The 26420-nt window shown below is 40.8% G+C and overlaps 1 protein-coding gene across 3 annotated transcripts in view; it reads right to left on the reverse strand.

Moving 5' to 3' along the window:
* The window catches only part of prima1 (proline rich membrane anchor 1), a 35162-nt gene continuing 8742 nt past the window's right edge, over positions 1 to 26420 (reverse strand). Inside the window, exons 3-4 of one of the 3 annotated variants that reach the window (XM_010882454.4) lie at positions 9095 to 9221; positions 1 to 3796 (exon numbers count right to left, since the gene is read on the reverse strand). In XM_010882454.4, the coding sequence (XP_010880756.1) occupies positions 3697 to 3796; positions 9095 to 9221 (227 nt within the window). In that variant the 3' untranslated portion in view covers positions 1 to 3696. Of the gene's footprint in view, positions 3797 to 8728; positions 8896 to 9094; positions 9222 to 26420 lie in introns of those variants that run through there. The other 2 variants (XM_034287672.1, XM_010882455.4) reach the window with 2 other exon arrangements.

Genomic DNA, 26420 nt, shown 5'->3' on the forward strand with positions numbered 1-26420 from the left:
TTTGGATACCCTGGCAGAAATTGTGAAATTATGGCATTGATTTTGAAAATATGTCTGTTCAAGTTATTTAAGAATGGTGATCTTATGAAGCCATTTAATATCACATAGTTGTTTGGCTCCATTTTTAAATCATATTGATAACAGAAATCACCAAAATGGCCCTAATCATATGTTTACATACCCTTGGTACAGACACATAAGGTGACACAAACAGGTGAAAATGGCATTTAAAGTTGAATTTCCCACACCTATGGCACAAATAAATCGAAGGGGAAGTTCACCCATTTTTATCTGACCTTATATATACTCTCTGTGTTTGCAGTTGATCCCACCAAACGATTTGTTTTGTATGCATCTCAGTTGATCATGGAGTTATGGCACATCGACTTTTGTAACATCGAATGTAATAATATTAAAATCTGATGCTGAAGATACACCAGTTCCCAGTTTCCAAAAGGTGTTGAGAAATCTGATTTCAGACCAATGCCATGTCATAATGGGATTCATATTTCAAATTGTCAGAATAATCTGGACATTGCTTGGAATAGCCTGGATGCATGCATAATGATTTGGATACTGTTATATGTGCCCCTGAAGCAAGTTTTTTAAATGATGGCAATTTCAACATAGCAATGGTGTTATTGTTACCTAAACACTTATTTGAGATATTGGGTTAGTGAATCAAGTGAATCAAGTTACCGAAAATGGGATTCCTATTGTAGTAGAACGCTTCTCATGCACAGCCAAGTTGAAGCAAACATTCAATGTTGTCGTCTTTACAATAACTTAAGGTGAATAACATAACCCTGGTTCCCGAAAGAAGGGTACAAGGTATGACACATTATGGGGATGCATTTTCAAGTGCAACTTAAATTGGATCATACCTTTTAAGGCCAATAACATGTGAAATACAATCCTGCCCCTAAGCCGTAGAGGCAGAGCATTAAATGTCCCATTCCAAGCCAGCCTATCCAAAGGGAGCAGATAAACACACCCCAGATGAACACACCCTTAGGGCAACATGGAAAATGGTGGATACCTGTTCTCTCAAACCCTGCTGCAATGGACAGCACGCCGTGCGCAAGACTGAAAGCTGCGACATCGAGGCATTATTACCTCACCCTTGTGTAAGGTGAAGCCAAGCTCCCTGCAACGAGAACCCTGGAGTTTGTTTGATATATGTGTGTAGGGCATGCACAGGACATAAAACCCATAAAACCGTGTGGCAAAACTCCAAAAGCAAGTCTTTGTGTTGTTTCACCATTCATTTCTTCCATTGGGGATTTTTAGATCCACTTCAAATAAGGTCTGTGTTTTGTGTAGACTTAGTACACCTCAGTGTTTAACTATTTATCAATAGGACAAGGTGACATTTCAGTATTGGGTAAATATAAGCATATTTTTGGTTAGAGTAACCAAATACGTCTTCATCCTAGGGACAGTAAAAAATCTCTGGGGAGATTTACATGGTTTTCAAAACACAGTCAGGGTAAACCTAAACAAAAGACAGACTATTTGAAGCAATTTTACAATTCTTCATGGGATAAATGAATAGTGAAATGTGAAAATAACCCTTTTGTCATGAGGTTTAATGGGGATTATTTTAGTCTATGGGGAAGCCGAATGGAGAAAATAAGGACACACCAACATTTGAAAAAAGGGGGTGCTCTGCAGGTTCCACGGCATAGGCCAACAATGTGACATATTAGGAAATATCACAACTTACAGTATATCACAGAAACTTTGGGCACCCTAGAGGGAAACCCAGTAGTTCTAGACAGATCCATGGTAACACCAGATTTGGATGAAACCTAAGACAGTGTCGGGCAGTGTCTCCTTGAGTGTCATTTAGTGCATTCAAAAATCAAACAAACTGAAACAGACAAAAGACAGGAGATGAATGACCCAAGCAAAAATACAGAGGTGAATCTTGTGGCCAATAGATGGAAAGTGTTTTTCATAGATACATGATACCAAATATAGAAACATCCAGAATGCCAAACTGACACGAAAGCCCTCTTTGGTTTGTTCTGGATGGGGCTATACTCAGTGACAGCAGAAAAAACATAATATTGCTTACATAGTCGCTTACACAGTTGTAAGGAACATCCTTACTGTGACAACAACACCAGGAGTGATATACCCAAGAGGACAATGAATTTGATGCTGAACAGAAATTCTTGTTACCAAAGGTTTGAGGCCTTCTATTCAGTGCAGTGAAGAGCAAAGCCTCAATAAGTTTGAGCTGAGACTCTATCACCGACTCAACACCTTATTGGAGGGACTGACCAAAAACACTTATGGTTTTACTTTAACAAACGCACTAGTGCAGCACCCATCAATTGAAACCGTGGGAAACAAATGAACGCTGCTCAACCAGTTTGGAAATCTCTCACACAACTCTCACACAACCAGTTAGGAAAGATTTGATTGTTAGAGACAGAAATGTTGATGGTACTACTTAAATTATGCTTTGCAGTAAAGGACTATGAGAAAATATTTGATTTAGTGAAAAAAAAGTGGGCAGAACCTTTTTTAAATTCTTTAATATATTAGACCATTAGACCGCTGTGTCACTTGGGTGGCCTAAGCTGATAATATTTCAGCCTCACAGAAACATGTTGGGTCGTTTTCATAGCCATTCATTTCCAAAAAACCTGTAAAACTGATATTTTGAAATCTTTCAGGGGAAATCATTCACGTCTTTAAAGTTCCTGTGCCTAAAAAGCTTTTTTCTGAGAAAAGCGGTGAAAAGTGCTAAAAGTAATTATAGATGTCAACTAGAAGCTTTTATTCTACCGACTTAGTGATTCTCATCAGGGAAGGATTTGTTTAGTCTTCCAAAGTCTCTGCAACACTAGGTAAGGGAGGACACTATATCACAATGTAAAAATACTGCGTGAACATTGAAACATCGCATTTCAGGTTCAATGTTAGGGAGGCGACTTTACTACTTTCCAACATGGTTTTAGGATTATATAGATTGTGAACTCAAGATTGACAGGTTCTTATTTCTGTGCAAGAACAATTTACTAAAACGTCACTGCTTCAAATATTCCTCACTTGGTAGGCATGCTGTTCTTGTGTGCAACATAGCCGGTCACAGTGATAACAACGTGTTATAGCGCCATTATAACACGTTGTGACATTATAGCGCCATGAACGCATTAGTATGGACTGGACCTAAGTCATCAAATAACCATTCAGAGCTAGGAGGGGAAGTGGTAAGGAGGAAACAAGACAATGACAGTCGGGGTATGGGCTGTGTGCAGACAGTAACTAATTGCATTCAGCAGAAAGTTCATGCAGATTTTTATGCTCTGTATTCCATGTTTCCCCTGTCCCGATGGGGGTCAGACAGATAATATATGGACTGATTGATTCGGTCAGCGAACTGTTTGTGAGTTCCCGCCAGGTGTCTAGTCATCACTAGACAAGCCATGTTGTGACGGCTTCCAGTGCTGAGTCCTCAAGCCCTGCATGCCAAGGAGCCAGCCGTCAAGCTCCGAATCTGGACTCAACAATGCTCTTCTCTTTTATACATTCCCACAATAGACAATAGAAGTATGATTTGCTGTTATGCTGCAAGTTCACACTCTTCCTCCTACCGACCCGCTTGCATTCTCAATAACAAGGAGGGCTGCTTGTTATTTGTAGTGGGCTGGAGTTACCATGATCCTTGTATCTGGGTACTTCCTACACCCCTGGGTTTTTGGTATCCAGTGTCTTCTTGCCGCGCATTCTCATGGTGTACACCCCTTGGTTTGTTCCATTCTCCTCCTTCCGGGGGGGTTTTCTATGACACAGGTGGCAAAAATGATAAAGATGTCAATGTACGAATAGTACTGCTCCTGTGATTACTTGTAATGCAAATTTCCCATATTAACTCCCCTACTGCTTTTTTTGAAATCATTTGGCTCTGATAAGTTGACAGATTTATGGAAACCAAATAAAATGCACTGACTGGATAAAATTAACTGTACACACACTCTCCTCAAGCTAGCTGGCTAGATGCATATTGATGTCCCCCACGATCCAATCAGATGGCTCTATGGTTTTTAACCTTGCATACATATGTCTGTTGGTATATCACATGCAAGACATACATTGCAATTTGGGCCTAATCAACATAAACTGATGAGCCAAAACATTATGAACACTGCCAGGTGAAGTAAATAATCTTGATCAACTCCTAATAAAGACACATGTCAAGGCCTGGGCAGATTAGATGGTAGTAAGGATTAAAAGAGTAAAGACCTGAGCGACTTTGACAAGGGCTAAATTGCTCTGGCCAGACGACTGGGACAGAGCATCTCTGAAACAACAAGGCTTGTGAGTTGCTCCCGGTGAGCAGTGGTAAGTACCTACCGACAGCAGGAAAAAAACTAAACCAGCAACTGGGTGTTGGGCACCCAAGTCTCATCGGTGCGCGAGGGCAAAAAAGGCTATCTCGTCTGGTCCAAACTAACAGGTCTACTGTGGCACAAGTCACAAACCATTTTAATGATGGATACGGGAGGAAGGTGTCACAAAACACAGCGCATCACACGCTGCTGGACCTTGGAGCAGTGGAAGACATTCGCCTGGTCTGATGAGTCCCATTATTTTTTTCATCACGTGGACGGCCATGTATGTGTGCACCATTTACCTGGGGAACTAATGGCACCAGGATGCACTGTGGGAAGACGGCAAGCCAGTGGAGGGAGTGTGACGCTGTGGGCAAGGATCTGCTGGGAAACCCTGGGTCCGGGCATTAATGTGGACATCAGTTTGACACGTGCCACCTACCTAAACATTGTTGCAGACCAGGTACACTCCTTCAATGCAATGGTATACCCTGATGACAGTGGCCTCTTTCAGCAGGATAATGTGCCCTGCCACATTGCGCACGTTGTTCAGGAATGGACCAACAAATCTGATCCACGGCGACTCCACCTCGCAACTTACAGGATTGGAAGGATCTGCTGCTAAAGTTTTGGTGCCAGATACCACAGGACACCTTCAGGGGTCTTGTAGAGTCCACATGACTTGGCAGGTCGGCAGTGTTTTGGCGGCACACAGAAGACTAACATCATATTAGGCAGGTGGTCATAATGTTTTGGCTCCTTGGTTTATGTTGGTAGCCTGTGACAAATGTTCCTTCTTATAAAGTAAAATCACTTTGTGTAATATTTAACATCTTTCTTTAGTCTTTTCTAAGCATTTTATCTAAAAATCATACATCAATAAAACATAAGCTACTGCTTTTATGATCAAAAGTATTGTGATTAAAACAGAATCCACACAGGAGGGGCACGAGAAACTATGAATATTTTGATGGCAGAGAAAGTCTGATCTAAAATATAAGCAAAATAATGTGTAAGTTATGGATTTACACAATATTTTCTAGAGCATAAATAGTTAATGTGACAAACACACTTCTCCCCAGATGTTTACTTTCTTGTTAATAGTTAAGACATACATTTAGACTACAGCTTCCATTAATTAAAATGGCCGCCAGTGTTTTAAAGGTTGGACCTGCCGGTCATAGAGCTTGACACAGTATAATTTAGTGAGTGAGCAGCACATTGCAGTGGCTCATTCACAGCTGTGGAGGGTCATCAAAGTGAGTTATCCTGTTCCCCAAATTAATTTCTGCCACCTTTAATGACCCTGTGAGTGAACGCAGTTGCCTCCTTCACTAACTCAACCAAATTTACTGTCACTCTCCTAATTGAGTACCAAGATATGCAACCCTTTCAGGCAAAGATCCAAATAACTCAATTATCGTTCTCTGCAGGGATGGCAAGACTGGGCTTGATCAATGGGTCCAGGTGGTTCTTGCAGGTCTCTGTGATCATTCCCCCCAATAATGTCACTTTTAGATGATGTTTTCCCTCATGCAGTGTCCACAAAGGTAACAGACAAATCATAATATGCTTATCAAATTAAGCTACCTCTAAATTGTAAATTAAATAATTTCCCTAGACTGCAACCAAAACATATTTCCCTGCGTTTTGATATGCTATACTGATACTGCAAATATGCATATAAACAGTAAATCCATTATATACTCACCATTCATATACTGTAAATAATTTTATGTCAATTTTACGAGCAGCAGGAATTAAACATGGAATCAAAGATCTCTTCCCTTTTTTCATCAGCATGGATAATATTCATGATTTTACTGAAACTGAAAAACATAGATTTTTCCAACCAAAACCTTAAACAGCACCAATCCAGCCAGTGCTAAAATAAGCTTAATTCCCCAGTCTGAAATCATGAAAAACATAACAAAAATGGAAAAATAAATCACTCCTGAAGGCACTCGGCCCATTTACATGATCCTAGTTACTTTCTCCACAACTTTTCAGTAGTTACTCCCTCCAAATATGTCAGCAATGTTTGGGGATGCTTTTGCTCGTTAGTCGTGATACTGTAAAAACAATCTGGGTCCCCCTGGAGAAGGGTGTATGAGACACTTCCTGTAACCAAGCCATCTGTCCACCCACAGTGGGAACTAACCACCAGGGGCAGGAGGGATTCCCTAAAAAGGCATCCCCTGGTGAAATTTACAGATGGGAAAAATCCTGGTTCCTCTGATATCCCTTGGGATGGAGACACCGAGAAACAGACAGACAGATAGAGATGGATGGACAGATGGACGGAATGAGAGAGAGAGGAAGAGAAAGAGCTTCAAAGCCATGTGATCTCAATCACACATCTAGTCAACAACCCTAAGAATATGTTTAGATCTTATCAGAGCTGATAGCCATTGTGAAACTTTCTAGTTTTCTTTATGCCAAGACAATTTATCCCTTTGAAAGAAGATGATGCGGAAACGTGGTTCATTTAAACAGCTGTGATTGTAATAATAGAAAAACAGTTTAGATGTTGATTAAATATGGCCCATCGTGAAGGACATGTGTATGGGCTCTTATGAGGGGCATAGAGAAGGCTTCTGTGTATCATTAAAGCTCTCATTTGAGTGATGCATGCACATCCTGACATCAGAACATTTGGTTATTGTCAAACTTTGCTGGCTTGCTAGTCTGCTAGGTAATACATTCTCTGATGAGATCAGTTTTGTTGTAGACAATGAATAATTAGTTATGTTTGTTATCTATGCTCAATTTGTGATTGAGATCTGGGGGAAAATGGAGGCCAGGGCAACACCTTGAACTCTTCATCATGTTTCTCAAACAATTCCTGGTTAATGTGTGCAGTGTGGCAGGGTGCATTATCCTGCTGAAAGAGACCACTGCCATCAGGGAATACTATCACCATGAAGGGGTGTACTTGGGCTGCAGAAATATTTATGTAGGTCGCACGTGTCAAAATGATGAATGCCCGGACCCAGGGTTTCCCAACAGATCATTGCCCAGAGCACTTCACTACCTTCACCGGCTTTTCGTCTTCCCACAGTGCATCCTGGTGCCATCACTTCCCCAGGTAAACAGTGTACATGTACACGGCCATCCAAGTGATGTGAAAGAAAATGGTACCAGGCGACCTTCTTCCACTGCACCAAGGTCCAGTTCTGACGCCTGTGTGCCCATTGTAGGTGCTTTCCATAGTGGACAGGGGTCATCATGGGCACTCTGACTCACTCTGGCTATGCAGACCCACACGCAGCAGGGTGCAATGCACTGTGTGTTGTGACACATTCCTTCCGTAACCATTATTAACATTTCCTGTGACTTGTGCCCCATTAGACCTTCTGTCGGTTCGAACCAGACTGGATAGCCTTCGTTGCCCTCATGCATCGATGAGCCTCGGGTGCCCTACACCCTGTCTGTGGTTCGTCCCTCTTTGGACACTGTCGGAAGGTACTCACCACTGCTGACCCAGAGCCCCCACAAGCCTTGGCGTTTCAAAGACGCCGTGACCCAGTCGTCTGGCCATAGCCGTTTGGCTCTTGTCAAAGTCGCTCAGGTCTTTACTCCTGCCCATTTCTCCAGCATCCAACACTTTGACAACAAGCTTACCATCTAATCTACGCAGCCATTGACTTGTGCCCTTGTTAGGAGATGATCAACGTTATTCGCTTCACCAGTGAGTTGTAATGTTTTGGCTCATCAGTGTAAACCTATGTGATAGAGTTTGAGTGGTCACAGCTCTGCCAAGCATGAAGCATGGTGTAGATTATGCTATAAAAAAACATTTAGGAAACCACAGACAAACATACCAACAGCATTCAGTGTCAGTCACTACCATCCAAAGACAACAGTACACAAGCTAAACTTAACAGTTTACACTGCAAGGAGAAAAACATTATGTAGCTTACAAAAAAAGGGTATTCATTCCTAAATGGTGAAACCGATACGAACCGAAATACCCTCAAATGAAAGTGGAGAGTCCACAGACTTAACCAATTGGTAGTGTTTGATTTCAAATCCTGACGTTTGGAGGATTGAAGAAAAGCAAAAGACATTTCACTGTCCTAATACTGTATTGAGGATGTATTTTGTTAGGGTGTTGAAAAGGTATTTAGCCTGCAGCAAAACACTTGAAAATGAAGATTAAATGTAATAAGGAGCAAACGCTTTCTTCAGCTTTGGAGAAAAACATATTCTATTGCCTACAATGGTTTATATACGTTTTTGTTATCGGCTACTTTGTGTCATAATCTCAAGAGGGGGGATCAAAAGCTGTGTCTGACACACCTTGACATCAATTATTTTCTTTGAATTAAACACATATTTGCATAATTGTCATGTACCTTTATTACTGTGAAAGCCCAATTTTAATAAACATATGCTGTTTCACATAAATGGCAAGCATGGACGACAAGCAATGCAATTTGAAGTGGACAGTGGGACTGTATGTTGCACTCTTCATCCTCCAGATGGCGGTATTGCAGTTTGTTGCAAGTCGACGAGCGGGGACGAGTGGACAGTCTAAAAGGAGGACCTTGGGAGACCTTTACTATATCCACAGTCAATTATTCACAGTATTTATGTAGCCTACTATTAAGAGGCAATTTAATTACTGAACAGTTAATAATATTTAAATGATTTTACCAGTTTCTTAGACCTTTGGAGAATACATTTACTGTGTTAATTACCCAAAACTAGTTCAATGCAGTGGTATGAGATTCAGAAAGGCCTACCTCTTTATTGCCTTATAGCAGATGATGACTGTTAGCAGGAGGAAGGCAACGGAGACACAGCCCACCGTCCCCAACACCACTATCTCCCTCCACCAAGGCTTAATGGGTGGTACTGTGGAGGGAGCCACTGCAGAGAAAGGGAGAAAGAAAAATATTAAAGATAATTTCCATTTCACATGAAAAACATGGCAGAGTATGTTATAAGTACTTCAGTCGTGTAAACAGATTACAGTCAACTGAATACTGTTACAACTGGATACACTGGATTTCTTCTGGGTATTTTCTAACCTGTGGTTATAGGTAAAAGTTATAGTGAGCATGAGGCAAGCAGTCATTTCTACAATGTGTTTTTAGATTCATTATTTACAAATTTTAGGGATTTTTTCAGTAGTTGTTGCTAGCCAAGGTTAGCTAGCTAAACCCCAGGCACGATAATATTAGCAATATTAAATGAACTGGAGAGAAATTAACATAGATTGCATTGTTTTTTCAAGCTATTGTTAGCTAAATAACTAACTATTAGCCAGGATAAGAATTTGTGGCAAATTAGCAAGCTAGCTACATAGTGTTATGACAACAATCTAGGGCAGCGAGTCAGCTGTCCTAGCTTCAAGAGGAAGTTGGTTCTATTATTCGTGTGTCAGGACAGAGAATAGTGTTTAATGGGCTGGGAGGGAGCTGCCCATCCGTATGGTTGGGACAGTCAAGAAATCAGCAGTGGCAGAACAAAGAGCTTGGGGAGGGATGTAGAGTGTAGGTAAAGACGGGCAGTTTCCCTTTACTACTTCATAGGCAAACACTATTGTCTTGTGGTGCCCTGTTTTGTGAGTTTGCAATGAGTCACTTAGCCATGGAAGAGGGGGCAGATCCAACCATTAATAAACTGGATAATGGGAGGTATATGATGTGAAGGGGTAGGAGAGACGGCAGAATCAGGGTACAAAAGGGAGTTAGCAGTTGGGATAATGGAGATGATAGAACATGAGACAGTAGTGAAATTAAGATTGCAATGGTGAATGACCAGTAGGGTAGGGGCTGAGTGGGTTGAGTTTGAGGAGAGAGAGAAATATTAAGAGTAGTGATCAGAGACCTGGAGGGGGTCTGCAGTGAGCTTAGTTGACAAACAGCGTGTAGAGAAGATAAGTTCAATTACACTGCCTAAGGGATCACGAGTGGGAGGATACTGGGAATTATTGAGGTAAAATGAGGAAAGGAGTGTGAAGAGGTGGGAATTAATTAATCCAAAACAGTTGTTAGGAGGTTGACGCCAACCAGCTGTATGAGTGACGAGCCGACGTCAAGAACGTTTCTTAAGGTTTCAAGTTCATTAAGGAAATCTACAAGGGCACCTGGCGGGTGGCTTCTAGCCCCCCTATGCAGCAGGTTTGGCCCAAATGATGTGTGATTATAATATATACCAAAAGTATTCGCAGTGTGAATGCATCTCAAATTGTGTCTTGAATGACAAGGGGGAACACAATAGTAGTCAAAAACAGTCCTTCTCATTCGGTTTCTCACCCATCCCTTTCCTCCAATTCCTATTAAGAATAAACATTTACTCATTTTATATTCAGATTCCTCTCATTCTGTGTTTATCTACATGACAGCTATGGTGCTGGTGGAGCGCTAGAAGGCCGTCTCACCAGAATGCTAAATCCTCCATGTATTCCTGTCACTTGTACCGCTCATAGCAAGAGGGAGGAGATGAAGCAATTTGCTCTTAAAGAGTATGGTAAGATCTGAAAAATGTGTCACATTTTTTTTGCCAAATACAGCCTAGCGCTTAGACAATTGAACCAGCAGCCAAATGGTTGTTTTGTTTAAATTCCTCAAATAAAGTGAAGTCTGAAAAACTCTGTATTGAGATCAGATGGTTAATTGACTAGAAAATGGGCAGAAGTTCCATCTTGCTCCATAGGTTTCCACCACCCTGCCATCGTATGCTGTTTCATTCAACGAAGGAACCAAATTACAACAGAACACATCTTTCTATTTTGAAGGTGCATAATCAGACAACAGAAAAATTACGAAACAACCAGGTGAACAATGAAATCACCTGATGTCTTGTATGTCTTAATAGCAAAGAGATGGCGCCTCACTCCAGACCATCCATCATGGCCTACCCCAATAGACAGAAACTTCTGTTGGACCATTATGCAGTCAACTCAGCCGGTAACCTGTTAGAGCTTTTGGGGGTTCTGGACTTTGCCGTAGCCAATTCATGTTGTAAATAGTTTCTCCGTTCTCAGAGCGGGGGAATTATAGAGCAGCAGTGTTTTATCGAGCATGAGCTTGAATAGAACCATAACTGGCAGGATCATCCAGAAGGGGATGGCTCATTTGTGGCTTAATGGACCGGAAGCATCAGATGGGGAAGCAGCCTGTTACGCGATCTCACCAAGGGGTCTTTCTGATTGGATATATGTTGTGTGCTAGCCCTGTTATTTTATATGTTTTGTAGATGGGTTTGTGTCATATAGCTGTTCTAAGATCTAATCTGTTTCTGTACGGCTTAAAGAGCAGAATAGAGTAGGGCTCTAAAGAGTACTGTATAGTAGAGTTCAGTAAAGTTTAGCCGAGCACAGGAAAGTACAGTATAACTGACTGTGTTTTACTGTATAGTACCATATTATACTGCACTCTAATAAACTATATTTATTAGAATACAAATACTCTATATTTATTAGATTGTACAATACATTACTTTAATGAACAATACTGTACTTGGTGCTTTCAAGACAAATGGGATCTGTTAGGATGAATCCAGTCTTTTTCCAAAGTTCTCATTTGAAAGCACAAAAGTTTTTAGTTTCCAGTGTTTTGACTGTGGAATGTGAAACAGACAATTATGAATAGATCAGATTGGATTTGACATCTTTGATCCTATTCAGGATACATCACAATTAATACATCCATCATTGCATTTCATATGCACATATATGTTTCTGTCCAGTGAAGATCAAATACCTGTGATCCATTTTACTGTCCTTCTGGCGTTCAATCTCTTCAACTTCTATAAATAATCACAATAACTAAGGTATCAAATCCTAGCTCACAACCATTCTAAGAACAAAATAGTAAAAAAAAAGTTTTGGGAAAACACAGTAAAATAAAAAACGAGGAAGACAATTCAATTATGAAGTCACATTTTTCTCAGTTGTTCTGTTTTCTGACTGAATGTTGGCTGTATATTGTGTAGTGTAAGGGGGTCTGTGTAGTGTAAGGGGGTCTGTGTAGTGTAAGGGGGTCTGTGTAGTGTAAGGGGGTCTGTGTAGTGTAAGGGGTCTGTGTAGTGTAAGGGGGTCTGTGTAGTGTAAGGGGTCTGTGTAGTGTAAGGGGGTCTGTGTAGTGTAAGGGGTCTGTGTAGTGTAAGGGGGTCTGTGTAGTGTAGGGGGTCTGTGTAGTGTAAGGGGTCTGTGTAGTGTAAGGGGGTCTGTGTAGTGTAAGGGGGTCTGTGTAGTGTAAGGGGTCTGGTGAAGTATTACTGCCAATAAGCACTCAGCAACTCAATATCCAAAATTAACCACTATTTATTCTTTGTACAACAAGAGACAAATGCAAAAAAAGGATCTACTAGGAAATCATTCTGTAATGTGTACACACCCATTTACAACGGTAACATACTGACATTTGATTAGCCCTGGATTATCAATACAAAAATACACACACACTAATACACTCACCTAAAGGATTATTAGGAACACCATACTAATACTGTGTTTGACCCCTTTCGCCTTCAGAACTGCCTTAATTCTACGTGGCATTGATTCAACAAGGTGCTGAAAGCATTCTTTAGAAATGTTGGCCCATATTGATAGGATAGCATCTTGCAGTTGATGGGGATTTGTGGGATGCACATCCAGGGCACGAAGTTCCCGTTCCACCACATCCCAAAGATGCTCTATTGGGTTGAGATCTGGTGACTGTGGGGGCCATTTCCGTACAGTGAACTCATTGTCATGTTCAAGAAACCAATTTGAAATTATTCGAGCTTTGTGACATGGTGCATTATCCTGCTGGAAGTAGCCATCAGAGGATGGGTACATGGTGGTCATAAAGGGATGGACATGGTCAGAAACAATGCTCAGGTAGGCCGTGGCATTTAAACGATGCCCAATTGGCACTAAGGGGCCTAAAGTGTGCCAAGAAAACATTCCCCAAACCATTACACCACCACCACCAGCCTGCACAGTGGTAACAAGGCATGATGGATCCATGTTCTCATGGATTCTGACTCTACCATCTGAATGTCTCAATAGAAATCGAGACTCATCAGACCAGGCAACATTCTTCCAGTCTTCAACTGTCCAATTTTGTTGAGCTCGTGCAAATTGTAGCCTCTTTTTCCTATTTGTAGTGGAGATGAGTGGTACCCAGTGGGGTCTTCTGCTGTTGTAGACCATCCGCCTCAAGGTAGTGCTTGTTGTGGCTTCACAAATGCTTTGCTGCATACCTCGGTTGTAACGAGTGGTTATTTCAGTCAAAGTTGCTCTTCTATCAGCTTGAATCAGTCGGCCCATTCTCCTCTGACCTCTAGCATCAACAAGGCATTTTCGCCCACAGGACTGCCGCATACTGGATGTTTTTCCCTTTTCACACCATTCTTTGTAAAGCCTAGAAATGGTTGTGCGTGAAAATCCCAGTAACTGAGCAGATTGTGAAATACTCAGACCGGCCCTTCTGGCACCAACAACCATGCCACGCTCAAAATTGCTTAAATCACCTTTCTTTACCATTCTGACATTCAGTTTGGAGTTCAGGAGATCTTGACCAGGAGCACACCCCTAAATGCATTGAAGCAACTGCCATGTGATTGGTTGATTAGATAATTGCATTAATGAGAAATTGAACAGGTGTTCCTGATAATCCTTTAGGTGAGTGTATATCTGTACTTCACTTGGGATAAAATAGTCTGCTAAGTCCCATTTATTTTTGGTTGTAGTAGTATATTTCTTTTAAACAGATAAAAATGGGTGAAGGCAATAGAAATAACAAAAAATATTGTCCTTGGGCTGTACTATAAATGCAGCATTGACTCTGGAGAGGGATCTGAGATGGATAGCCAAATCATCCCCTCCCCCGAATCCCTCTCTCCAGTTGGGGTTAATTGTTTCTGGGAACACTCAGGCCTGGTTCTCCAGCTGATAAGCACTTCTCCGGATGGATAAGTAATGCATCTCTGCCTCCTCTGTAACAACTGATAAGATTCCTCTGATAAATAGACTAAAGGGAAAAAAGGGAACACTTTAATCGAGTTTGTGACTAGACTCACCTTTTGTTTACTTTCGTCATGCCACTCCAACTCAGGCCCAGGCTTGTAAGAACAGTTGATGTGGTTGTGTGTGAGTAAATGTGTGCATGCTTGGTTGTCGATGAACAATCCATCTCCTAGCTTTATGCTGATCCAGAACATACCAACGTTCTCTCATCTCCTGGGCATTAGACACATTAAATATCTGCAGGTCATCATGAACATAAATGTTGGGTTTTCCAGTAATTTGAATGGTTTAAATAGCCAAACAAAAACAAAACTTTGCTATTGCAATTATTCAGATTTAGAGCTTTTAATAATTAATTTATTCGGTTATTCTTCATAGTACAATGAATACCTCAAAATTGGGGATGCATCGTGGGTAAAATGTGACTAACTTGCTGACTGAATGACCAATGATGAATTCACAACTTTCTATGAACCACATAACGCAGAGTTGTCAAGACATGACAATCCCTCTTTAACAGAACATCCCCCATTCCATCTGCATGAAGAACATCACCAGATGGCTCATATCCCAGGTGACAAAAACACAAAACACTCAAACACGCATGTACACTCTCACACACGAGCATAGAAAAGCACAATCAGAGGCAAGTGGATTTATGTCTCATGGCAGTTGGTTTATAAAAAACGCTTACTTTTTTTTAAAAAAATCATGTTTTTCAAATGAAAATTATTACATGCAGATATAGTCAGTAGTCAACAAAATGTTATTAAATTGGTCATACTGTACAAACAGAAATATGAAATCACAGCTTTTTAACAACATTAAATCTTTAATTACACCGAGGACCCTTTCTATTCACATTTTCTGACCCAGAATCATATAGATATTAATTTGAATGTTTTCTACTTGTGCAAAGTCAGGCGCACCAAACAGGCATCCACAAGAGGTCCAAGGAGGATTGGGGTGACCTCAGGGACCATGCTCTGCTGCCAAGAGGGAAATAATATTCAAACTCCCTACAGGCTGCCTGCTCTGCCTCCCTGAAATAGAGTAACACACACACCTACACATACAGTGAGACACCTGTCAGGGCCTCGCTCCTGCCTCACCCTCTCTGGAGCCTCATATTTTACACTGGAGTTCCACAGTTCAAGTCCAGGCCTCCAAGCCTATCCTATTCACACAGTGCCCTGCCTGCACACCTTCTCACAGAGCCAAGAGTCTATCTTACTCAAACCCAAGGAACGCCAACTGTCCTCACCTCAGACCTCCAGGCATTTAAAGCATATACTCCCTGCTTGCCTGACCTTTTGGTTCCTTTAGGTACCATTTCAGCAGTTGCTGAGAATTATCTTTGGTACATTGCTTTTTGGGGAACTATAGTTCTCAGAGGTACCTTTTTAAAGCAAATTTTTGAACCTGTTTTGTGGGGTAGTTATTATACTTTGGGTAGTCACTATACTTTTTAGGCTATTGGACTGCTGCTATTAGACAGGCCTTCTTGAAAAATGTTATCAATTTTCCATCCTTTTCAATTTGCAACTCGCATGGCATTCCCCCTTGCAGCTATTGGTACCGTTAAACCTCAAACTGAATTGTGGTCAGCTTGATGGTACGAAAAAAGCCTCAGACCACTGCACTACCAGAGACACTGTAAAAAACAGATTCAAATTTTGATAAAGTGTACTAATATTTTATTTTGTGTTATTTTGTCACTTTTGCTGTTTTTTTAGTAATGATATTGCTATTGATAATGATAATGCTATTCTGAACAGTCTTTAATGTTGTGATCATTTTAGATTGAGAAAATTTACCAAAAAGAAAATGTTTTACTTCACTCATTGAAATCCCTGCCTGCTTCAAAATTGTTCCCAGATGTCTTGCAATGTTTAGTAGCAGGGCTGCTCAACCCTGATCCTGGAGATCTACCATCCTATAGATTTTCTTTCCAACCTTAATTTAACACATCTGATTGTAATAATTAGCTGGAGATCAAGCTTAATCAGATTACTGGCAAATGGGATTGGAGAGAAAACTTACAGGACAGTAGATCTCTAGGAACAGGGTCAGGCAGCTTTGGTTTAGAGATTCTAAAGTAAAGTTCTGATAGCCATTTCTCTCTTGAAAAGCTCAAATGATATTACCAATAATTATTTTTCATTCAGTAGTAATTTATACAGTACATAGAAATAATGGATAAGTAGCTTTCTCAAAGGCACAGATTGTTAGGCCAAACAATCTGAGGGATTCAAATCAGAAGCTTTTCAGTTACTGGCCCAACCCACTATCCACTAATCCCACCCAAAACCCTGTGGGACCCCTGCAGGAAACCATCGCATAAACACAGCTAAGAATTTCCTGTTAACGCTATCATCATAAACCCTTTTAACCCAGAGCAAGCCCCCAGAGACATGGACTGGTGAAAACAACATCCCAGAATACATAACCCATCGGTCTTGACTTCACACTGCTTTGTGTGTCTGTGTGTTTGAGTATGGTGATTGTGTATGCAAGCACGTGCACAGCCAATACACATTACACACTTCACACCGAGATGACTGAGACAGATACCGATCTTATGTTAGGGTCTGTACAAATTGGAAAATTGCTATAAGAGTCCAGAGTCTCAAGGCCTGCTCAACAATTATATCAGTAGAGCATTGTATTGAAGCTATTCCATCTTTTTTAACACGTATTATTTTCTGTATTAGTATGGCCTGTTAATGTTCTGTATTATGTTGGGTTTAATGTATTCTGTGGAGCCCACAAGAGTTGCTACTGCATTTGGCAGTAGCTAATGAGGACCCTAATACAATCCTAAATCCTAATCCTCTAAAGCAGGAACAACACAAGTTTACATACGGTAAGGAGCCATGGCAGCACCATGACTTCAGCCAGAGAGCAGAGTTATTAGATTAGGCTATTTTTATACCTGCCCTAGGCCTTAATGGAGTTATGAGGTTCTGGATTGCCCTGCTAAATTGATCGCAGAACTGAGAAAACTTACAGCAGACAGGATATAAAAACATACTACAATTTCAACCTGGTTCTCTGTGGCCCATTGTCTTAGTCCAGCTCTGTCTAAGACCAAACTATATTGATTTATGACCCGAGTGTACTCCATCTTATATTTTAGTTTTCAAGAAAACAGATACTGATACCTGTATGGTATGCGACTCACACAGTATGGTTATGACTAGTAACAGATAAGAGGCAAAAGATCATCCAACATTTTTTAAATTTAGTTCGTGGGGAGCCACCACTCCACCACAGTATTATTTATGAAAATTGGATACCCCAAAATTAACCATATTATTTAAAAAAAAAAGGTTTTTAGTGGATTAGGGTGGTCCCTTTGTCAATGCTGTTGCCTCCGATGCCCATGTACTGCATGGGTTGACATCTAGCCCAGCTCCCAGTGCCCAAAAAAGTCTAACCTCTATCTTTCACTACTGTCTCTATACAAATAAAGCAAAACATGCCAGAATATATCTTTAAAACAATGTTTTGAAAAGTGCTTCTGAAGGTTCTGAAACAATGTCACTGGAAATCAGTCATCAACTGCTGCATAAGACTACAACTAATGAGAAAAAGAATAGTGCCAGTTCACTCAGTATTGATTCCCATGTGACCAGGTTAGAAAGTGGTTCCCCCAGGGATGTAAAAGAAAACTGTTGATTTTCAGAATGTCTTTGCAAATGCACATCAAAAGTTATTTATTTTTTACATAAATATGCCTACTGGGAGTTGAGTGGTTTTGTAAGCGGTTGCTCTGTCATAAGGTCTACTATGTGAACGTTCATTAATAAAGTTAAGGTTTGATATAGTTATGAGGCCAAATTCATACAGGAGAAAACTGAATATTAACAATTGTGTGCACAAGGTTGGGTGGTTTCAATGGTAGTGCCATGGTGTGTCTAGGCTAAGCTATATAAACATCCTGGGCTTGCACAGTTGATTGGATGTGAGCTGTGACCATCAACATCGTATATGTAATTATATAGCTATAACTGACTGTCTGCCTGGGGCCATAGCATGGACAGTGGAAGAGCTGGACAGGAGCAACAACACCCCCAGTGGTCCCATTTGGCCATCCCAGAAACCTGTGCTGGACTTTGGCTCTCTGACTGAGACAGTTGCTCATCATGCTGACAGGCCTCCAGTACAAAGACAGCCCAAAGACAGGGGTGTGTGTGTGTGTTTGTGTGTGTGTGTGTGTGTGTGTGTGTGCGTGCAGCCCAGTAAACAGGGGATGTTTTCTTTAATGTCAGGTAACAAACGTTCTTTTAGTTTATCTGCCAAATATATTTTCAGTCCCACAAATTCAGGAAGATAATTTGAAATTCTATTAAATTCAATGTATTCAATCCCACAACAATATATTACAATGTAAAAATAAAAAGTGAATTGTTTAAGATTTTTGGAAATACCGGTCACCATAAAGGCTGAGTTTTGAAGTTTCCAGAGCACGAATCAGAATTTGTCAACTGCATAATACAATACTGCATAAGTCAAACAGAAACACCCAAGCAATATTGATTGAATCTGGTACTTGAACCTGTGAAATATGTCACCTATACATTAATGATACCTACTAGCTCTTTTCTTTCATCCACATACTCACCCTTCATTTTAGTAATGCCTTTCTTTCAGTACCCCTACATCACCTCATTAGCATAATGTCTCAGATAATTTTTCTAAAACAATGCATGCATATCAATTATGTTTCATGATTGCCTTTGCAAACTGTTGATATAATAGCCAATTAAAAATGTATTTGTGGATTATGATGTCTGGGTGGGTTTATTGTTTTACTGGAAAATACACTTCACCAGGTTTCAGCCTCTTGGAAGAGCAACCACGTTTTGGCTTAAATATCCTGGTACTGGCTACAGCTGAGGGGGCGGTTGACCTTAACAGGGGCGACTGGACTAGGGGAAGCAAATCCGCCCAATGACATCAAAGATGGAATCGAAGGACATCGTTTGAAACTAAGGATCTGAAAGCATTCTGCAAAGAGGAATGAGCTAACATAGGACTTTTCATCCCAAAATTGGACCATGGGAGGTTCTGAATGTGTCATGGGTGTTTAAGTTAAATATTAAGATAAATATCTGATAATGAACATAGACATTGATGAAGTATTGTTGAAAATGTAATACAAACAGCTATGTGATTAATTTGTTTTCATGAGAAAAGGTATTAGTTCAAAATAATAGTTTCCTTATTGTTATGGCATACAATATGGCTCAGTGTGTATAGTAATTTTTTGACCAACTTTATTAAAGTTGTCAATCATTTCGGGTCACTATAGAGTATATGTGTGTTTGGAGCGACAGATGGCCAGGTAGTTAAACCATTTGCCTCGATCAAATCTCTGAGTTGGTAGGGGGCAAAAACAGTGGTTCGGTACCTGAGAAAGGCAGGTAACCCTAATTGCTCACATTGTTGTAGTAAATGGAAATGGGTTCTCAGTTCACTTACCTGGTAAAACAGGGTTGGACTGGTTGTGTAAAGACACATGAGATGAGCATGTAACAGTAACAGCAATATAAATATTGTCGGAAACATTTCCTTTTCAGTTCCAAATGATTGCCTGTAGATGCTCTTAAGAATCGATAACATTTTAACACTAACCCTAACCCTTACCTATATCCTAACCCTAACCTAAACCCTAAACCTTATTCTAAACTTAACCCTAACCTTAACCTTAGCAAACAGTTGTTTATCAACCAATAGTTTATTTGAAGTTTGTTGACAGTATTACTATACACTCACCTAAGGGATTATTAGGAACACCATACTAATACTGTGTTTGACCCCTTTCGCCTTCAGAACTGCCTTAATTCTACGTGGCATTGATTCAACAAGGTGCTGAAAGCATTCTTTAGAAATGTTGGCCCATATTGATAGGATAGCATCTTGCAGTTGATGGGGATTTGTGGGATGCACATCCAGGGCACGAAGTTCCCGTTCCACCACATCCCAAAGATGCTCTATTGGGTTGAGATCTGGTGACTGTGGGGACCATTTCAGTACAGTGAACTCATTGTCATGTTCAAGAAACCAATTTGAAATGATTCGAGCTTTGTGACATGGTGCATTATCCTGCTGGAAGTAGCCATCAGAGGATGGGTACATGGTGGTCATAAAGGGATGGACATGGTCAGAAACAATGCTCAGGTAGGCCGTGGCATTTAAACCATGGCCAATTGGTACTAAGGGGCCTAAATTGTGCCAAGAAAACATCCCCCACACCATTACACCACCACCACCAGCCTGCACAGTGGTAACAAGGCATGATGGAGCCATGTTCTCATTCTGTTCACGCCAAATTCTGACTCTACCATCTGAATGTCTCAACAGAAATCGAGACTCATCAGACCAGGCAAAATTCTGTCAAAGTTATTTCAGTCAAAGTTGCTCTTCTATCAGCTTGAATCAGTCGGCCCATTCTCCTCTTACCTCTAGCATCCACAAGGCATTTTCGCCCACAGGACTGCCGCATACTGGACGTTTTTTCCCTTTTCACACCATTCTTTGTAAACCCTAGAAATGGTTGTGCGTTAAAATCCCAGTAACTGAGCAGATTGTGAAATACTCAGACCGGCCCGTCTGGCACCAACAACCATGCCACGCTCAAAATTGCCCATTCTGACATTCCCATTCTGACATTCAGTTTGGAGATTGTCTTGACCAGGACCACACCCCTAAATGCATTGAAGCAACTGCCATGTGATTGGTTGATTAGATAATTGCATTCATGAGAAATTGAACAGGTGTTCCTAATAATCCTTTAGGTGAGTGTATATAGAACATCTACTCTCAAAATAAAGTGTAACCATTATTTCTGTCTACTCGCCTACCGATGTAACCAATGAATGCTTCCTCAGGTGCGACACAGGTTGTTTTAGCAAGAGCTAGATTTACAGTCGATGGCTCAGTTATGTCCTAATTCCATCTTTTAAAACCAGCTTTCTGAATCAGGCCAGAGAAAATGTATAAATGAATATGGTAACCCTTTATTTTGATGCCTGTAGATGCCTGTCAGATGACCTACTGACTATCACTAACATTTAAACTAATTATCTACGAACCATAATCCCTAACCTTAACCTTTATCCTAACCATAACTTTAACCCTTACCGCAAAGCTTCTAAACCTAACCCTAATCTTAACAAGCAGTTACTTATCAACAGATTATTTGTTGAAAGTTTGTTGATTGTATTACTATATATAGAACTCTAAATTCTAAAAATAAAGTGTAACCATGAATAATTTAGATTCTCTACATTATTATTATTATTCGTATTTTATGGTTTAATGGGTTGAATAGGTCCTCATTTATATTTATTGGACAGTTAAAGGGCACATATGTTCCCATGCACAAATGCACCCACACACACACACACACACACACACACGCACGCACACACACACTAGAATTCATCAACAGACTGTAAACAAGTGGTTCACAAAGACCTCCCACTCATACACATTAGCAAGTTAATTCACCTTCAACGGCATGTATGAGAGTTTGTAAATGTATTTCCATGACTTCAGGACTAGAAGAGGCTGATAATGTAAATATTCCCTCTGACGGTCCATTGTTCCAGCGGGTCATTCAGACGGGATAACCTTTTTTTATAGAAACATTCTATAGGGTTGATGGTCAATGTTGCTCACGTGATGGCATCACTCAGTTGGTGCTGTTCAGACGTTGGCACAGCCTGTGGCAACACACAGGGTCGCTCAAGTAAACTGAACAGGGATTCATCAGACCAGGTGATTCTTATTTCACTCAGCAACTGTGGAAACAGCTTTTCCTGGAATTCTCACTCTGCCGCTAAAGCAAAAAAAAGATAGACATGGCAGATTCAGACGGGATTAAGGAACCCATCCTACTCTAGCAGGCATCGTGGTGTGCAATGCTTGCGCCTGTGGATTCTGCTCACTCAGGTGCAGTTTATGTTGACTAATCACAGTGAATGGAGCCCTGCGACGTGATACATCCAACAGCAAGATCAGCTGATGTTCCCACTCAAGCTATTTGGCTAACTATCATTTTGTAGAGACAGATGTGTTGTTGTTTATGCTGTCGTTTATTACTGTCAGGCATTTGAAAGTTGGGAAATAGGGTGTTTTTTGTGCTGAAAGAGCAGATTCAAAAATCTGCCTGAGAAAACGATCCCACCCATAGCCATGTTTAATAATAAAAATCTAGTTTTGTGTCCGGATTTCTGTTGATTATATGTACGTTGTACTCATGTTTACGGTGTTATATTGTGACTCACTTTTCCCAGATTGACGCTGTTTATTCAGTTGTTATATCTGACCGCTTGACCTGAGGATGGCATTGTATTCTGATGGGTACTAGGGAATCTCCACAGGGTGTGAGTGAAGACCTGTGACATTACAGATGTGGCAATCTGGGCTTGTGCGCGTAATTAAATTACCTGACCTCCCCAGTGCAACCAATCCTGCATGAATATGACGACATTTAAGTCCAGATCAATAACATTCACTTAACCGGCTCTCAGAGCTCAAACTAAATCACTGACTTCTTACATTACTGACTGGCAATTTCAACATTTGCCAAAACTGCAAATCTTTAGATGGCCTCCTATTACCAGCAGGAAATGAACAGCCTGGTTCAAGATCAACCTAGGTTCCATTGGCTGTTGGGTGAGGACCAGAGTCTTTTATCAAGAAGGTCAATTAATGTTCCATGCGACTATACAATATAGGTTTTGGGGTGCCAAACCAGTTGTTGGTTAGCCTCCACCCCAATCCATACATCTAATATCTTTTCTTATAGGGGATCAACTAACAGCTGGACATTGGATTAGACACATGCACATTCTAAAAAAAAGCACGGATTGACACTTACTCTGTGACAGCTTGTGTGTGTGTGTGTGTGCACGTGTGTGAAAGTGTGTGTGTGTCAGTTTGAATATCCATGCAGATGCAGTGGGGAGTTAGCCTGTTCTACATTTCTCTGGTAATAATCTTTGACACATTATGTATAAGTATCCCTAAATTACTTAAATAATTACAGTAAATAAATAAATAAATAAGCATAGGGATCAGATTAGAGGGTTAGGAAACCCGTCAGCAATGCTATTAGTAGTTATTGCATCAGTAGTAACTGGCAAATATCAATCTATAATTCCCTAATAGAAAAATCTTAAATATTAATAACGCTTAATAATGCTTTGATGCTGTGTATTAAAGCACCTTAGTACTGTAGTAACAAGCTAGTGTGACACAACAATATTCTAGTACTGGGTAAGGGGTACAGTCAGACATCAATAAGTCGATTACAGAATAGCTCCTTATACCTGAGATTTGACACAATGTTGGACAAGTTCTCAATTAGACTTAGTCAGCCCAAAAGTAAGGAAACACATATGGAATACGGTCCCATTTGGGACACTGTAGAAATGAGACGCATCTAATGCCACCCAAAAATAAATACAGCCCTATCCGATATGCTTTACACTGTAGGACGTGTTATGTTACATTTATGTAACTTGGTCAAAGAGAATGATGGAGATAATGTCACCTTGTTTTCAGCAATTCTGTTATGACAGGCTACTCATCGTCAGTGTGCACATCTACATACAGTGGCGCAACCCACATCAGCTATCCACTTCAGTGTTGTGGGCGCCACATGTCAACATACAGTACAGTCCTAGATTAGTTAGCCACGTGGGCAAAACACTCAGGTGGCGAATCACTTCACTATCTAACTTAGATAGTTGCATAACGACAATCCCTCACAGCATTTACAGTGGGGAGAACAAGTATTTGATACACTGCCGATTTTGCAGGTTTTCCAACTTACAAAGCATATAGAAGTCTGTTATTTTTTGTGAGTGACAGAATCTAAAAAAATCCAGAAAATCACACTGTATGATTTTTAAGTAATTAATTTGCATTTTATTGCATGACTTAAGTATTTGATACATCAGAAAAGCAGAACTTAATATTTGGTACAGAAACCTTTGTTTACAATTACAGAGATCATACATTTCCTGTAGTTCTTGACCAGGTTTGCACACACTGCAGCAGGGATATTGGCCCACTCCTCCATACAGACCTTCTCCAGATCCTTCAGGTTTCGGGTCTGTCACTGGGCAATACGGACTTTCAGCTCCCTCCAAAGATTTTCTATTGGGTTCAGGTCTGGAGACTGGCTAGGCCACTCCAGGGCCTTGAGATGCTTCTTATGGAGCCACTCCTTAGTTGCCCTGGCTTTGTGTTTCGGGTCGTTGTCATGCTGGAAGACCCAGCCACGACCCATCTTCAATGCTCTTACTGAGGGAAGGATGTTGTTGGCCAAGATCTCGCGATACATGGCCCCATCCATCTTCCCCTCAATGCAGTCATCCTGTCCCCTTTGCAGAAAAGCATCCCCAAAGAATGATGTTTCCACCTCCATGCTTCATGGTTGGGATGGTGTTCTTGGGGTTGTACTCATCCTTCTTCTTCCTCCAAACATGGCGAGTGGAGTTTAGACCAAAAATCTCTATTTTTGTCTCATCAGACCACATTACCTTCTCCCATTCCTCCTCTGGATCATCCAGATGGTCATCGGCAAACTTCAGACAGGCCTGGACATGCGCTGGCTTGAGCAGGGGGACCTTGCGTGTGCTGCAGGATTTTAATCCATGACGGCGTAGTGTGTTACTAATGGTTTTTGAGACTGTGGTCCTAGCTCTCTTCAGGTCATTAACCAGGTCCTGCCGTGTAGTTCTGGGCAGATCCCTCACCTTCCTCATGATCATTGGTGCCCCACGAGGTGAAATCTTGCATGGATCCCCAGACCGAGGGAGTTTGACCATCATCTGGAACTTCTTCCATTTTCTAATAATTGCGCCAACAGTTGTTATCTTCTCACCTAGCTGCTTGCCTATTGTCCTGTAGCCCATCCCAGCCTTGGGCAGGTCTACAATTTTATCCCTGATGTCCTTACACAGCTCTCTGATCTTGGCCATTGTGGAGAGGTTGGAGTCTGTTTGATTGAGTGTGTGGACAGGTGTCTTTCATACAGGTAACGAGTTCAAACAGGTGCAGTTAATACAGGTAATGAGTGGAGAACAGGAGGGCTTCTTAAAGAAAAACTAACAGGTCTGTGAGAGCCGGAATTCTTACTGGTTGGTAGGTGATCAAATACTTATGTCATGCAATAAAATGCAAATGTATTATTTAAAGATCATACAATGTGATTTTCTGGATTTTTGTTTTAGATTCTGTCTCTCACAGTTGATGTGTACCTATGATAAAAATTACAGACCTCTACATGCTTTGTAAGTGGGAAAACCTGCAAAATCGTCCGTGTATCAAATACTTGTTCTCCCCACTGTATGTGTGGCGGTGTTAGCATGCAATTCTTTCACCAGTATAAACCAACGCAATCCCGTTTTACACTTCGGAAACTGTTCCCACTTTGCCGCAGGTGAGGAAAGGGAATAGAGTAATTCCTGTACATATTCCCAATCAATGAAACCAAAAGAATGATGGAGTAATATCAACCAAAAATGCTCATGCACGTTTTAAATATTTTTTCAATTCTGGATATTAAAAACAATGGCACCTGCCTGACTAGGTAAATATGTAGCTAATTGGGAAAAGGAAGAAATTAGTCAAAACAGCTTCCCCCTGCCCCATCCATGCACATACAGAGCAACACTATACTTTTGTGCTATTTTATTTGCTTCTAATCAACCAAATGCCTAATTAACATGGTCTGAATTAGCAAAAACAGGCGTATAAGCTTTACACTAACTAGCACACACACACGCAAAGCCCCTGGGGACGTATGGCCTGGTAGGCTTGATTGTCTCTCTTTCAACCTCCCTCTCCTCTGTAACATTGATTGACAGGAGGGGGAGTCAATCAGACAGGCCTTCGGGGAGGAAGTTGACAAGTAAAGAACTCTAGTAATTTCAAAGCAGCTCATGTCACACTGTTACACATACATTTAGGTCATTCAGCAGACATTCCTATCCCAAGAAACTTAAATGAGTAATGAAAGTTAAAGGGATCTCTCAAAGGCACAACGACTGATTTTTCTACTTGATGGCTTGGGGATGCAGCCA

Source organism: Esox lucius, chromosome 18, assembly GCF_011004845.1.
Source record: "Esox lucius isolate fEsoLuc1 chromosome 18, fEsoLuc1.pri, whole genome shotgun sequence".
In the NCBI taxonomy this organism is placed as follows: Eukaryota; Metazoa; Chordata; class Actinopteri; order Esociformes; family Esocidae; genus Esox; species Esox lucius.